Consider the following 15,804-nt stretch of genomic DNA (forward strand, 5'->3'; position numbering starts at 1 on the left):
GAGTTGACACAGGTTAACTTCTCCTCTATTACAGTAAAATAATGTCTCAATGTGTTTCGGTGTCCATATGACCCGATTCTGTTGGACTAAACCTGCGTTTCTATGGGCTTATTTTGGACTTAAGCTTGTCGCCTGCCTTCCCGACTTTGGGACAACGACTCCCATTGTTAGGGCGGAGACATGAGCATCTCGTCATTACAATGGGGAAAAAAGGATTTAGTCAGCCACCAATTGTGCAAGTTCTCCCACTTAAAAAGATGAGAGAGGCCTGTAATTTTCATCATAGGTACACGTCAACTATGACAGACAAATTGAGATTTTTTTTCTCCAGAAAATCACATTGTAGGATTTTTAATGAATTTATTTGCAAATTATGGTGGAAAATAAGTATTTGGTCACCTACAAACAAGCAAGATTTCTGGCTCTCACAGACCTGTAACTTCTTCTTTAAGAGGCTCCTCTGTCCTCCACTCGTTACCTGTATTAATGGCACCTGTTTGAACTTGTTATCAGTATAAAAGACACCTGTCCACAACCTCAAACAGTCACACTCCAAACTCCACTATGGCCAAGACCAAAGAGCTGTCAAAGGACACCAGAAACAAAATTGTAGACCTGCACCAGGCTGGGAAGACTGAATCTGCAATAGGTAAGCAGCTTGGTATGAAGAAATCAACTGTGGGAGCAATTATTAGGAAATGGAAGACATACAAGACCACTGATAATCTCCCTCGATCTGGGGCTCCACGCAAGATCTCACCCCGTGGGGTCAAAATTATCACAAGAACGGTGAGCAAAAATCCCAGAACCACACGGGGGGACCTAGTGAATGACCTGCAGAGAGCTGGGACCAAAGTAACAAAGCCTACCATCAGTAACACACTACGCCGCCAGGGACTCAAATCCTGCAGTGCCAGACGTGTCCCCCTGCTTAAGCCTGTACATGTCCAGGCCCGTCTGAAGTTTGCTAGAGTGCATTTGGATGATCCAGAAGAGGATTGGGAGAATGTCATATGGTCAGATGAAACCAAAATATAACTTTTTGGTAAAAACTCAACTCGTCGTGTTTGGAGGACAAAGAATGCTGAGTTGCATCCAAAGAACACCATACCTTCTGTGAAGCATGGGGTGGAAACATCATGCTTTGGGGCTGTTTTTCTGCAAAGGGACCAGGACGACTGATCCGTGTAAAGGAAAGAATGAATGGGGCCATGTATCATGAGATTTTGAGTGAAAACCTCCTTCCATCAGCAAGGGCATTAAGATGAAACGTAGCTGGGTCTTTCAGCATGACAATGATCCCAAACACACCGCCCGGGCAACGAAGGAGTGGCTTCGTAAGAAGCATTTCAAGGTCCTGGAGTGGCCTAGCCAGTCTCCAGATCTCAACCCCATAGAAAATCTTTGGAGGGAGTTGAAAGTCTGTGTTGCCCAGCGACAGCCCCAAAACATCACTGCTCTAGAGGAGATCTGCATGGAGGAATGGGCCAAAATACCAGCAACAGTGTGTGAAAACCTTGTGAAGACTTACAGAAAACGTTTGACCTGTGTCATTGCCAACAAAGGGTATATAACAAAGTATTGAGAAATGTTTGTTATTGACCAAATACTTATTTTCCACCATATTTTGCAAATAAATTCATTAAAAATCCTACAATGTGATTTTCAGGATTTTTTTCTCTCATTTTGTCTGTCATAGTTGACGTGTACCTATGATGAAAATTACAGGCCTCTCTCATCTTTTTAAGTGGGAGAACTTGCACAATTGGTGGCTGACTAAATACTTTTTTCCCCCACTGTATATACAGATCTCTGGTGTAAATAGGAAGGTGCACAGCACAGAGGAGCGAAGGAGACGAGACCAAAAACACATGAGAACAAGCAGACATAAACGCTCATAAAAAATAAAAAATAAAATACAAACTGGATTCTTGCGACACAGGCATTTGGAATATCCTGCAAAAACATAAATTTGAATTAATCAAATTAATTCAATATAAATCGCCCTACATAAGTGTTCGATTGGGTTGAGATCTGGTGACTGAGACACAGACACCATTTAAACCCCCTATGATCCTTTGAGACACCTCTTTCAAAGTCACTGAGATCTCTTCTTCTAGCCTTGGTAGCCAAAATAATGGGCAACTGGGCATTTTTATAAATGACCCTAAGCATGATGGGATATTTTAATTGCTTAATTAACTCAGGAACCACACCTGTGTGGTAGCACCTGCTTTCAATATACTTTGTATCCCTCATTTACTTAAGTGTTTCCTTTATTTTGGCAGTTACCTGTATGTATGTATGTATGTATGTATGTATGTATGTATGTATGTATGTATGTATGTATGTATGTATGTATGTATGTATGTATGTATGTATGTATGTATGTATGTATGTATGTATGTATGTATGTATGCATGCATGATTGTATGTACACTACTGTTAAAAAGTTTGGGGTCACTTAGAAATGTCCTTGTTTTCGAAAGAAAAGCAATTTTTTGGTCCATTAAAATAACATCAAATTGATCAGAAATACGGGATGCTGACCTTCAGAGTTGCAAAGAAAAAGCCATATCTCAGATTGGCCAATAAAAAGAAAAGATTAAGATGGGCAAAAGAACACAGACACTAGACTTTTTTTCTTTGCAACTCTGCCTAGAAGGTCAGCATCCCGGAGTCGCCTCTTCACTGTTGACGTTGAGACTGGTGTTTTGCGGGTACTATTTAATGAAGCTGCCAGTTGAGGACCTGTGTGGCGTCTGTTTCTCAAACTAGACACTAATGTATTTGTCCTCTTGCTCAGTTGTGCACCGGGGCCTCCCACTCCTCTTTCTATTCTGGTTAGAGCCAGTTTGCGCTGTTCTGTGAAGGGAGTAGTACACAGCATTGTCCGAGATATTCAGTTTCTTGATCAATGATCAATTAGCCTTTTAAAATGATCAACTTGGATTAGCAAACACAACGTGCCATTGGAGCACAGGAATGATGGTTGCTAATAATGGGCCTCTGTACGCCTATGTAGATATTCCATAAATAAATCAGCTGTTTCCAGCTACAATAGCCATTTACAACATTAACAATGTCTACACTGTATTTCTGATCAATTTTATGTTATTTTAATAGACAAGGACATTTCTAAGCGACCCCAAACTTTTGAACGGTAGTGTATATATGTATGTGTGTGTGTCTATGTGTTAGGTATGGGCATTTTAAATGATTTCAGCATTCAAATCATGATTTTTTTTTGGATATCCAGATAGTCAAAATACATGTTTTTGAAACTTCAACGGAGACTTGCTCGCGCGACGAGAGAGAGCTGCGCTCTGCTTGTTTCAGCAGGTGGAGGAGCGAGAGCGAATCAGGGGCCAGTGTGTGTGATGGTCTGTCTGTGTGGCACGGAGGGAGAGAGAAGAAAAAATGAATAATCTCCCAAGCAATCGAATACTGAAATCCGTTTGGATATTAGATTAACCGTGCCCATCCCTAGCATGCATGTACGTGTGCTCCTGTACGAGTGTGCCTCTCTCACCCAATCCATCTTCTCTGCACTCATTCTTCCCCTCCTCCTCATCCTGCTCTTCCAGTCCTGTCCATCCTCTCAATCTCCCTCCGTCCTCCTGCTCCTTCCCTCTCCGCTGTGTGAACTCTGACCCACAGCGTAGACACTGCAGGCGGACACAGCTGGGACGACCCTCCATGACCCGGCGCTCGTTCTCCTCCACCACCCGCGACAGGACCTCTGCCAGTGCCTGGCAACAACACAACACCCGCCGTATTTACAATCATGTATTTTCCCAGACATTCTTTGAAACTTTAACAACAGTCCATCTATTTTCTGATAGAACAGTTATGTTGTATGATGACTGGCTACTTCACATTTTTATTGTACCCACATACAAGAAAACAGAACATTCAGAATACAGAACATTCAGAACACAGAACATTCAGAATACAGAACATTCAAAAACAGAACATTCCAATGGCTGCTTACGCAAAACACACAAACTACAAGAAAACAATAGATATCATTGGGCCTAATGAGCAAGACCAGAGCTGTTGGACTGATGGCAACATCAGTCCAACAGCCTGGTGGACATTTTGCAACTGTTTGGACTAATGATTACACCTCTGCTCTTTCTCTTCGCTAATGATGCAAGTGTGTGTTCAGTCTTCGGTCTGTTCCGTGTAGAACATCCTAGCCTATTCATTGATAATAGGCCTTGCTTTACTGAAGTTGCAAGCCAAGAAATTGTGAGATACAGCATTCCATTGAGAGATACAACTTTTCATTGCCGATAGATAGGCCTAGTGCACGGTTCTGACTCCGTCTGCCTGGTGGCTGACCTGCCTATACTGATAGATAGGGCACGGTTCTGACTCGTCTGCCTGGTGGCTGACCTGCCTATACTGATAGATAGGGCACGGTTCTGACTCCGTCTGCCTGGTGGCTGACCTGCCTATACTGATAGATAGGGCACGGTTCTGACTCCGTCTGCCTGGTGGCTGACCTGCCTATACTGATAGATAGGGCACAGTTCTGACTCCGTCTGCCTGGTGGCTGACCTGCCTATACTGATAGATAGGGCACAGTTCTGACTCCGTCTGCCTGGTGGCTGACCTGCCTATACTGATAGATAGGGCACAGTTCTGACTCCGTCTGCCTGGTGGCTGACCTGCCTATACTGATAGATAGGGCACGGTTCTGACTCCGTCTGCCTGGTGGCTGACCTGCCTATACTGATAGATAGGGCACGGTTCTGACTCCGTCTGCCTGGTGGCTGACCTGCCTATACTGATAGATAGGGCACGGTTCTGACTCCGTCTGCCTGGTGGCTGACCTGCCTATACTGTGCTCCTCCCCTCTCTCTCCGTCCCTCGCTAGCTCGCTATGAAATATGCAAGAGTTTGTGTTATAATAATAATAATAATATGCCATTTAGCAGACACTTTTATCCAAAGCGACTTACAGTCATGCGTGCATACATTTTTGTGTATGGGTGGTCCTGGGGATCGAACCCACTACCCTGGCGTTACAAGCGCCATGCTCTACCAGCTGAGCTACGGAAGTACGGCAACTAATCAGTCTCCTCCGTTCCAAGTATACTGAATCTTAGGAGTCAATCTTGACACTCAGAAATGGGAGTCGACGGGCAAGTAGTCGAGGTATCAATTCTATTGGAGTCGACACTCTCCACCACTACGTCATCAACAGTTTGCTAAATGGCATGTGACAGCAGCGTAGTCCTGTATGGTAATACTTTGAGAAGTTAAATGAGAAGGAAATACAAACTTTGCGAGGTGGAATTGAGGTACAGTAACGGTAATACAGGTGCAATGCTTAACCATCTGAAAGGGACGTACCGTGATGAGACCCAAACCGTTGCTGGCAGCAGCGTAGCTGCATTGTGAATTCACGTGGAATTCATGTGGAGTTTTAATGGAAAACTTTATTTTTATGTCTGTTACCTGCAGTGCCTCCTGGGGGTCATCATCCAGCATTACATAGCGTCTCCTCCTCCTCTCTCTGCTGATGTAACGGAAGTGAAGCTCTACGGCAGGAAGAATCCGCTCCACCTCCTAGAGAGAGAAATAACTATCTTTAGAACAAATATAAAACATATACTTCTTTCATTTCAGGCAACAAAAAAAAAAAAATCCCCCCTTCCTCTCACCATGATTTCCCTCCACCTGCCCCACCATTCCTCCCCTCTCTTCCCTCCCTCCTCCCCTCCCTCTCTACATCATTCCCCTCTGCATCCTCCCTCCCTCCCCCACATACCTCCTCCCCTCCCTCTCTACATCATTCCCATCTCCTCCCTCCCTCCCTCCCCCACCATCCCTCCTCCCCTCCCTCTACATCATTCCCATCTCCTTCCTCCCTCGCCCACCTTCCCTCCTCCCCTCCCTCTCTACATCATTCCCCTCTCCTCCCTCCCTCCCCCACATCTCCTCCCCTCCCTCTCTACATCATTCCCCTCTCCTCCCTCCCTCCCCCACATCTACTCCCCTCCCTCTCTACATCATTCCCCTCTCCTCCCTCCCCACCATCCCTCTTCCCCTCCCTCTCTACATCATTCCCTTCTCCTCCCTCCCTCCCCCACATACCTCCTCCCCTCCCTCTCTACATCATTCCCCTCTCCTCCCTCCCCACCATCCCTCTTCCCCTCCCTCTCTACATCATTCCCCTCTCCTCCCTCCCTCCCCCACATACCTCCTCCCCTCCCTCTCTACATCATTCCCCTCTCCTCCCTCCCCACCATCCCTCCTCCCCTCCCTCTCTACATCATTCCCCTCTCCTCCCTCCCTCCCTCCCCCACATACCTCCTCCCCTCCCTCTCTACATCATTCCCCTCTCCTCCCTCCCCACCATCCCTCCTCCCCTCCCTCTCTACATCATTCCCCTCTCCTCCCTCCCTCCCTCCCTCCCCCACATACCTCCTCCCCTCCCTCTCTACATCATTCCCCTCTCCTCCCTCCCCACCATCCCTCCTCCCCTCCCTCTCTACATCATTCCCCTCTCCTCCCTCCCTCCCTCCCCCACCATCCCTCCCCCTCTTTCCTTCCTTCCTCCCTCCCCCTGCCCCTCCTCACCCTCTCAGTCCAGGTGGCCTGGGACATGGTGAACCTCCCCAGACTGTCCAACTCTAGCCGGGCCTGCAACTGACCCCTGCTCATGTCCACCTCCAGGATGTGGCCTGGCTTGACCCTCAGGAACACTGGACACTTGGCCCTGCTCTTCCTCCTCAGCCCACCCTCCTCCTCCTCTTCTGATGATGATAGTACTCCCACAAGCAGGGGGTGACACAGGTCAACTAGAGACAGAAGACAGAGAGAGGTCAAAGGTTGGCTCAGCATTGCCCAATCAGTTCCTTTGGAACACCCCAGTCGTTGGTTGTATTCCAGCTCTTGCACAGCTGGTTGGACTAGTTGAGGGCTGGATCATTAGTTGGCTACTTGAAATCAGGTGTGCTACTGCTAGTTCTGAAGTGCTCCTACCTCCCAAGTCCTCCTCCTCTTCTTCTCTGGTGTCTGTGGGTGTCGCCGGTGACCCCTCTAACCCCTGACCCAGTCCCTGTCCCTCTGCCATAGTAGTCTCCAGGGTGGACTCTGTGTGCCCGAGGCTGTGGTCAGGCCACTGGAGGGTGGACTCGGTCTCCAGATCTGCATCCCAGTCTGAAGCCTTCTCCTTGGGCTCAGACGAGAGCAGTGGTGGGGGTAGAACCTCTGGGACTTCCAGCGCTGGAGAAGGGGGCTCAAAGGTGGCGGGGCTGGCCTGGACAGGGCTGGGGTTGGGTGGGGAGGGGGTGCAACGGAGACCGTTAGTGAGGTGTTGAGGAGCTGGCTTGTCTAGGGTGGCAATTGGCGCCCCCTCTAGGTGATGTTGGTAGCGCAGCCAATCCTCGCCCAGTTGGTCCCTGAAACTGTCCATGCGTTCAATCTCCTTCTGGTGAGGGAGAACGATGTCTGAGGGGAGAGAGGAGGTTTCTTTAGACACACACACACACACACACACACACACACTCACACAGACACACTGTAATAGTTTACCTTGTACAGAGGACTGTGGTCTGGGTTCATAGTCATAGTCACTGGGCTCTGAGATGCTAGCCCGTCTCACTCTCACCTTACTCTGAAACAACATAGACGGATATTATATAACACACACACACACACACACACAACATTCCAGAAACGTGTTCCTTCTTCTCTGCCTGTATTGATTTGTCAATTCCAAATGGACCCCTAGCCCCTTATCCCCATAACCCCCTTACCCCGTAGTCACTTCTATAGATCTTGATCCTATCAGAGGGTTAGTTCAAGCTATTAACATGTATTGCTTATACCTAGCCAGTATTTTAAGATGTACACAGCGAGGCTAGGGGGTGGGACAGAACCCCCCAGCCACTCAGTGAGGTGTGTAGCTGACTTACTTTGGTTTTCTTCTTGCGTTGTCGCGTCACTCCAACCTCACCGACCGACAGGCTGTCACTCAAATCCCCGCCCCCGCTGGACACTACTTCCTGGTTACCCCGCTCTGGAGCCCTGGTGACCAAGGGCGAGGCCTGGGACTGGAACTGGCCAATCAGCTGTCCCAGTTTGGGTAGCACCTGTGAAGGGGGGGGCAGTCCCATGTTAGACTATCTGGTACAAAAGTGGTGAATCCCACGAATGGACTTGAAGTGGACATCAACAAGTGACCCAACAAGACTAGAGAAGTGTAGAGTATATGCCTGCTGAACCATACAGGACTGGCCTACTCACTGACAACTCTGAGGAGGAGAGAGGGCTGCTGTCCAGTCTGAGCTAGGGGGGAGAGAGGGGGAGAGACAATATTAAACTCAAAGAGAAGACAGAGAAATCATGAAAAAAAGACTGGGTCCAAATTCAGCTTTCCGCTTTTTCACCCTCCCTCCCTCCCTCTCTCCCTCCCTCCCTCCCTCTCACTCTGAGGTAGGCAGCCTTGGGGGAGAGGTGGCGGACAGTGCATGTTCTGTGGGTCTTCTGGAAGAACAGTGGGTTGCCCTCCAGATTCAGCTAAAAAAAGAGAGAGAGGCTACAGGTCAGTGGGTCTGGGATAACACAGAGGCTATGTCACACAGTAAACTCCTGAAACTCTCTCCCTCCCTCACCGTGTTGAGGCTGTGCAGCATAGACAGAGGAGCCAGCTGGGAGTGATCCAGTAGTAGGTTGTAGGCCAAGTCCAGGTGCTGTAGGGATGACAACTGCTCCACTCCTGCATAGGATCACACACACACACACACACACACACACACACACACACACACACACACACACACACAGTCTCAGGTGTCACCCAAGGTAAACCAGTAACCACCAAATCAGACATCTAGGTATCTCATACTGAGACAGAGACAGACAGTCAGCCATCCACACTGCACAATAGGGAGGGAGATGGGCAGATAGGCAGTTCTGGCAAAGAAACTACACAGGCTTACCAAACAAAAAGCATTGTAGAGTTGGAGTATGCCAGTATATTAATATATTCCTAGCTTCCTGTTTATCTATAGCCCCCAACTGTTTGTGGACACAAGGCGGTAAACAGATCCAAGGCTTTGATTGGCTGATATCCCTGTCTTGTCCAAGGCTTTGATTGGCTGAAGTCCCTCTCTGTTCCAATACTGAGAGGTCAGTTCAAGGGGTCGTGCATAACAGGTAGTCTTGAGGGAGTCTGCAGATGGAATACTATTGCTAACTATTTGGTATTGATGATTTTTGGCATACGTTTAGGGATAATATCAATATGGGAGAAAAAAAAGAAAAGAAAAGAAAATCAGTAGAGAAACCACCATACTATTATCCATTCTAGCATGAGCAGATGGTGTCTATCAGAGGCGAGGTGTTACGGTACCGTTGATGGTCTCCAGCTCATTGTTTCTGAGGATGAGAGTGAGGAGCTTGGCTCTGGAGCTCAGGCCCAGCGTTGGTGCTCTCTGGAGGTTGTTATAGCCCAGGTTGAGGTGCTCTAGTTCACTCAGAGGCTGAGAGAGAGAGGGGAGAGAGGAGGAGAGAGACAGTAGATATGGAGATAGCCCAGTACAGTAAGTTACTGCATCTCCCTGCTGTATGTCTCCAACTCTGAACCCTTCTCAACACACAGACACAAAACCTAGCCAGAAATATAAAATTGGAAGTCATGCCACCCTACCTTGAGAAAGTCAGCACACTCCTGGATTTTATTGTGACTAAGATCCAGAGACTTCAGAACATTCAGTAAACTCTAAAAAAGGCAGAGTGACTCACATTAAAACATGGCCAAAAAAAGTGATTAACATTATTATTAAAAACATGGCCAAAAAAAGCGACTCACATTAAAATCGACAAAAAAAGTGATTCACATTAAAAACATGACAAAAAAGTGATTCACATTAAAAACAAATGTCAGTCAGGTGAATAAATAAACCGGTAAGCAGCAGCATGTGTGAGTGTCTTACCAGTGACTCATCCAGGCAGACTATAGTGTTGTAGCTGAAGTTGAGGGTGTGCAGCTCCAGCCAGGGCAGTGCAGAGCTGAGGTCTCCTCCACACAGAGACAGTAGCTCCTGTAACAATAACACTGGCTCAAACTCCAACACAAAGGGGTCTGTTATTGAGAAAGACAAAAATGTGATGTGTGTGTGTTACCTCCAGGGAGCTGAGGCTCTTGGAGCAGGTGAAGATCTCTAACTGAGAATAGACTCCCCTCAGGTCCTCCAGACAGTGAGGGGGGATACGCTTCAACTTGGAGACAGAAAAACAGGCCCAGAGTAAGCCATCAGACTCATCTATATTGATATTCATACTGTTTTGTTACAAAGGAGAAGCGGACACATTTTCATCCCATACCTCTAAGGACTTGAGAGACTTGAAAGGAAAGATCTTGACCACTGACTGAAGCCTCGACCCAGGTGGGTTGACGAGCTAGGAATGAAAAACCAAAGGCCAAAGAACATTATACAGAATGCTATAGCTCCACCTAGTGGCTCAATGAAATTCCCTCAGACGTCCACATAATTCACAGTTTTCCTTGGAACATTTTGTGTTTATGCAGTGCTGAGTAAGTTATGCATACATCTACCACAAAACTGTTTACAAATACAGCAGGACACACACACACACAAACAGACCTTGAGGGAGACGGTCTTCTGCAGCACGTCGAACACGAACTGGAGCTGCAGTAGGGAGGTGGTGTCAGCAGGGTGTGAGGGCAGAGCCAGGAAGCCATGTTGGTGAGTCCTGGAGAGGAGGTACTGCTCAAACAGACGACCTAGGTGCTGCAGAGAGTCTGACTGTAGAGTCAGGGTACTGCTGCCGTCCAGCACAGAGGCACCTGGAGAGAGAGGAGAGACAATGGTCACACACCACTTAAAACCAACAGTTACAATGCAATATAAAATGTATTAAGCATGTAGCTACAGTATAGCTATGAGCCCCTAATAATTTCCAACAACCTCAAAAGGTCTGATCACAATTTAGGAGAGGGAACAGATTAGCAGGTCTGGGATAACACAGGGGCTATGTCTAGAATATGTTTTGGGAGACAGACGGTGGTGATGTTACTATACCATGATTCCGAAGCAGAGTGGCTAAGCTGTTGACAAGGGTGGATTGGCCACTGTGACATCCAGCCATCCTGCAGGTAAACAAAGCAGGATAAAATAGATGAGGAGACCGAGACAGATGATGCTGGGGTAATGTGACACATGCAGACAACCCAAACAATACCCCAAATTGTTAAAATAAAAATACGTTCTCAACTTACAGTATAGAGATGATGGAAGCTAACATGCAGGATACTAGTTAAATACCACCTAGCTAGTTATGTAGAGTAAATTGCAATGCAGGACCTGCAGTTGTTTGTGAACTTTAAACTGGGCTACTCACAAAGCCAACACGAATCTCTAGCTAGCTAGCTGTTGTAGCTTTCCACAGACTATTTCTTGAGACAGCAACATACCTTAGCTATCTTATGTGACAGTCAAGCAGTGGTCAACATCGACATTCCCTTCTGATTGCCAGCAATACGATAAAAGCATCAGTCAAATAACTTCAAGTGTACTCAGTGGTTGATGTTGACATCTTCACTTGGACTGATGTCACGTGAGGAAGTTTCGAAAAAAATATACAGTGGCCCGGAGATACCAAATTTAAAAAAGACGAAACAGGCGTTTTCGTAACTTGTGCCAGTCAATATATATTGAAATATTATAGATTAGCAAGACATCTCTAGAAAATGAGTGTGCCTGTACAAAATATGATTCAAATGTCAGATTCAGTCTGATTTCTTGGCCATAGCCAACACTAGATGGCTCCCTACCCCAAGAAGCAGGATCAAATCATAGGGGATCAACTATATTTACTTTAAGGTTTATGACAGTGACAACGCATTGGGGCATTTCCAATTTGCTCATCTTTATCAAGTGCATTCTGAGAACACTCAGCACATCTTTCTGGTATGCTTTATCACCCTTTTATAATTTTCTGGATGTTATCTTTACAATGGAGTGGAAATTCAATGCACAGTTTTCAACACTGCAAGAGGTAGCTAGATGTAACTATGCAGCGCACACAAAATAATATCGTTTAGCCTACTAAAGACTTTTATCAAATCTGTAATTGTAAGTAAGTAAAGTAAGCATTTTTATAAATAGGCTTACTACCAATACTTTTGGGGGGATACATTAAGTTTCCACCTTTTATACCAAATGTCCAAAACTAAGTGGTTTCTCTAATTAAGCCTGTACACATTCATGTCTTGTTGCTAGGTAACACGCACACGCACACGCACACACAAGACAATCTTTTTCCATTCGGGACTGGGGATGTTTCCATGTAAGGATTTATGTACGGTAATTTGGTAAACATTTCCATCCACTGAGATGCTGAACGAGCAGCACTGCTCTGGCAGGAAAGGTTCTCTGCAGACCAGCCTACACTGAAAGCATGTTGCGACTGTTTCAAATCCTCTGATCTTTGGGATTGCATTAAAATCAAGCAACATTATTTATGCTATGGAAAACATGGACCAACTAAACAATGTGGATTAGTTGGTTGCATTTTTATGGGGGAAATGTCTTCTAAAAAAATCTATAATTGTGTGACCTTGATTTTCCATTTCAGTTTAGACCATTCAGTCTGACATCTTCTGTTTGGGATTCTCAATGTCCGAACATATGGTTACATAAGTAAACAAAAACACAATGCTTAGGTTATGTTTAGATGTTTAGATGTCTTTGCATGTATGAATTGAAGGATTATGTTTATATTGGCCCATAGATCTGAGAATAAAACGTTTTCCACAATCCCCACCATTTCTCTATTTATCCAATCAGTGACTCAGTCAAAGGAAAGTAAATTAAGTCTTATCAACACACTAAATAAACCATGTGCTCTTTCACTGTCCAAATCCTGCCCTCAAAATGGAAGAGCAATACTTGAACATGCCCCAGCAAGCACAGGGAACCTAGCCTGGAACGCCTGGAACCTAGCCTGGAACCTAGCCTGAAACCTAGCCTGGAACTTTGCCTGGAACCTAACCTAGTCCCACATCTGTTTGGGCTATTTTTTGGTGTGACAATGACCAAAAGAGTTGGCAAGACAGCACAAACAGATCTGGGACCAGGCTACGGGAATCCTCCTCCTCCTTTGTGGCCTTTTGCACAAGTCAGAGCCTTACAGCACAGTAGGCTACATGTAAATACAATATGGTTGTAAAATGATTCCTCTTTTGGCTCATAATTGGCAGAGAACGGAGGGATGATTCGGGATCAGGACATGTCAAGTCAAGGCTTTTCTTCTTCCAGAACAAGGTCAAAGGAGCGCCTAAGAACACTATATCACTGTCCCTTTTTCCTTCACTGTGTTCAAAGGGCTTGTTTTCATTGTTGCAGGTGAACCAGCACTGTTTACTTTTAGCCCTGAACAAAGCAGGCCTGTTAGAAGGCTTTGGTAGGTTGGATTAAACCCTTTCTTGGTTCTGTGATTCAGTGTACTGTACTGTATGTCAGAGAGAGAGAGAGAGAGAGAGAGAGAGAGAGAGAGAGAGAGAGAGAGAGAGAGAGAGAGAGAGAGAGAGAGAGAGAGAGAGAGAGAGAGAGAGAGAGAGAGCGAGAGAGAGAGAGAGAGAGAGAGAGAAACCTCACTAGTAAAATATATCATGTGAGTCAGTAAACTTCTCAGGTCACAGTTCATCCCGATACAAACACAGGGTCTGCCTCGGGATCAGGCCAGGATACTGTTCTAATACATTATAGTCATTATAGCCAGGATACTGTTCTAATACATTATAGTCATTATAGCCAGGATACTGTTCTAATACATTATAGTCATTATAGCCAGGATACTGTTCTAATACATTATAGTCATTATAGCCAGGATACTGTTCTAATACATTATAGTCATTATAGCCAGGATACTGTTCTAATACATTATAGTCATTATAGCCAGGATACTGTTCTAATACATTATAGTCATTATAGCCAGGATACTGTTCTAATACATTATAGTCATTATAGCCAGGATACTGTTCTAATACATTATAGTCATTATAGCCAGGATACTGTTCTAATACATTATAGTCATTATAGCCAGGATACTGTTCTAATACATTATAGTCATTATAGCCAGGATACTGTTCTAATACATTATAGTCATTATAGCCAGGATACTGTTCTAATACATTATAGTCATTATAGCCAGGATACTGTTCTAATACATTATAGTCATTATAGCCAGGATACTGTTCTAATACATTATAGTCATTATAGCCAGGATACTGTTCTAATACATTATAGTCATTATAGCCAGGATACTGTTCTAATACATTATAGTCATTATAGCCAGGATACTGTTCTAATACATTATAGTCATTATAGCCAGGATACTGTTCTAATACATTATAGTCATTATAGCCAGGATACTGTTCTAATACATTATAGTCATTATAGCCAGGATACTGTTCTAATACATTATAGTCATTATAGCCAGGATACTGTTCTAATACATTATAGTCATTATAGCCAGGATACTGTTCTAATACATTATAGTCATTATAGCCAGGATACTGTTCTAATACATTATAGTCATTAAAGCCAGGATACTATTCTAATACATTATAGTCATTATAGCCAGGATACTGTTCTAATACATTATAGTCATTATAGCCAGGATACTGTTCTAATACATTATAGTCATTATAGCCAGGATACTGTTCTAATACATTATAGTCATTATAGCCAGGATACTGTTCTAATACATTATAGTCATTATAGCCAGGATACTGTTCTAATACATTATAGTCATTATAGCCAGGATACTGTTCTAATACATTATAGTCATTATAGCCAGGATACTGTTCTAATACATTATAGTCATTATAGCCAGGATACTGTTCTAATACATTATAGTCATTAAAGCCAGGATACTATTCTAATACATTATAGTCAATGGAATTCTGCTCAGTGTTGTAATGTTGCACTTCAAATCAATCAAATCAAATGTTATTTGTCACATGCTTCGTAAACAACAGGTGTGGACTAACAGTGAAATGCTTACTTACACATATTGAAATTAACTGTAGCTCTCTTTACATATGCATAGGAACAGATAATGTATGCATTCACTGCATTAGGAGATCTCACCCAGCGCTCGCTATCAATGTGGACCTGTGCTTTATCTAGTGTGTATATTGACTTAATTCTGGGGGGAATGTTAGGTAGCTGAACTTGATGGGAATGGCATTGCAATAACCGCTGGCCAGATATTGTGGCCTGTTACTCCGTTACCTGGTGGCCATCCCCAGACGCTGGGCAAACTCTAGCCGCAGGCCTTGTTTATAAACCAGGCCTTCTCTGCTTCTCCTCCCCAATGTTGCTTTTTATAAAATGACATATGAGGTTCTACGCAAACACCCCCAGCATCATCCAGATGCCCCCGAGATACTGGCCCCTTCAGAAGGGCCCTTTCTCCTCGCGACCGCCCCCAAGGCAAGACGGGATGCCGACCGTAAATAGGTGAAATACCATGAAATCAGAGGGCACCCACAAAACAAAATAATCCACATTTATATCTGTGACTCCCTGCCTGGCTGGAGAGTATGGTTACAGTATATATGCAATGTCTATTTCTGTGCCCTTAAATAAACAGCAATTAGTCTCACCACACTCACTGGACGGGTTAATGGGAGCTTGTTTGGTATGTAAGCACAACACCTCAGCGCCTGGCTCCAGCTGATCAATAGGCAACATACACAGTGCCCACCAGGTAGGGTACGGCATGCAGCCTCGGGGCAGGTCTTTCATTAAG

General features: G+C 45.0%; 1 protein-coding gene across 1 annotated transcript in view; it reads right to left on the reverse strand.

The window, feature by feature from the left end:
- LOC311114344 (serine/threonine-protein kinase 11-interacting protein-like) overlaps window positions 1–11,586 on the reverse strand; it is a 34,847-nt gene extending 23,261 nt beyond the window's left edge. Inside the window, exons 1-17 of the mRNA XM_084189608.1 lie at window positions 11,459–11,586; window positions 11,067–11,134; window positions 10,629–10,831; window positions 10,348–10,422; window positions 10,147–10,242; window positions 9,957–10,064; window positions 9,671–9,742; window positions 9,374–9,503; window positions 8,634–8,737; window positions 8,449–8,538; window positions 8,266–8,307; window positions 7,935–8,111; window positions 7,552–7,633; window positions 7,000–7,467; window positions 6,595–6,815; window positions 5,470–5,580; window positions 3,533–3,752 (exon numbers count right to left, since the gene is read on the reverse strand). Of these exons, the coding sequence (XP_084045734.1) occupies window positions 3,533–3,752; window positions 5,470–5,580; window positions 6,595–6,815; window positions 7,000–7,467; window positions 7,552–7,633; window positions 7,935–8,111; window positions 8,266–8,307; window positions 8,449–8,538; window positions 8,634–8,737; window positions 9,374–9,503; window positions 9,671–9,742; window positions 9,957–10,064; window positions 10,147–10,242; window positions 10,348–10,422; window positions 10,629–10,831; window positions 11,067–11,133 (2,266 nt within the window). The 5' untranslated portion in view covers window position 11,134; window positions 11,459–11,586. The remainder of the gene's footprint in view (window positions 1–3,532; window positions 3,753–5,469; window positions 5,581–6,594; window positions 6,816–6,999; window positions 7,468–7,551; window positions 7,634–7,934; window positions 8,112–8,265; window positions 8,308–8,448; window positions 8,539–8,633; window positions 8,738–9,373; window positions 9,504–9,670; window positions 9,743–9,956; window positions 10,065–10,146; window positions 10,243–10,347; window positions 10,423–10,628; window positions 10,832–11,066; window positions 11,135–11,458) is intronic.
- Between the last annotated feature and the right edge of the window lie 4,218 nt (window positions 11,587–15,804).

The sequence above is a fragment of the Coregonus lavaretus genome (assembly GCF_964263955.1).
Source record: "Coregonus lavaretus genome assembly, contig: HAP1_SCAFFOLD_1760, whole genome shotgun sequence".
Classification (NCBI taxonomy): Eukaryota; Metazoa; Chordata; class Actinopteri; order Salmoniformes; family Salmonidae; genus Coregonus; species Coregonus lavaretus.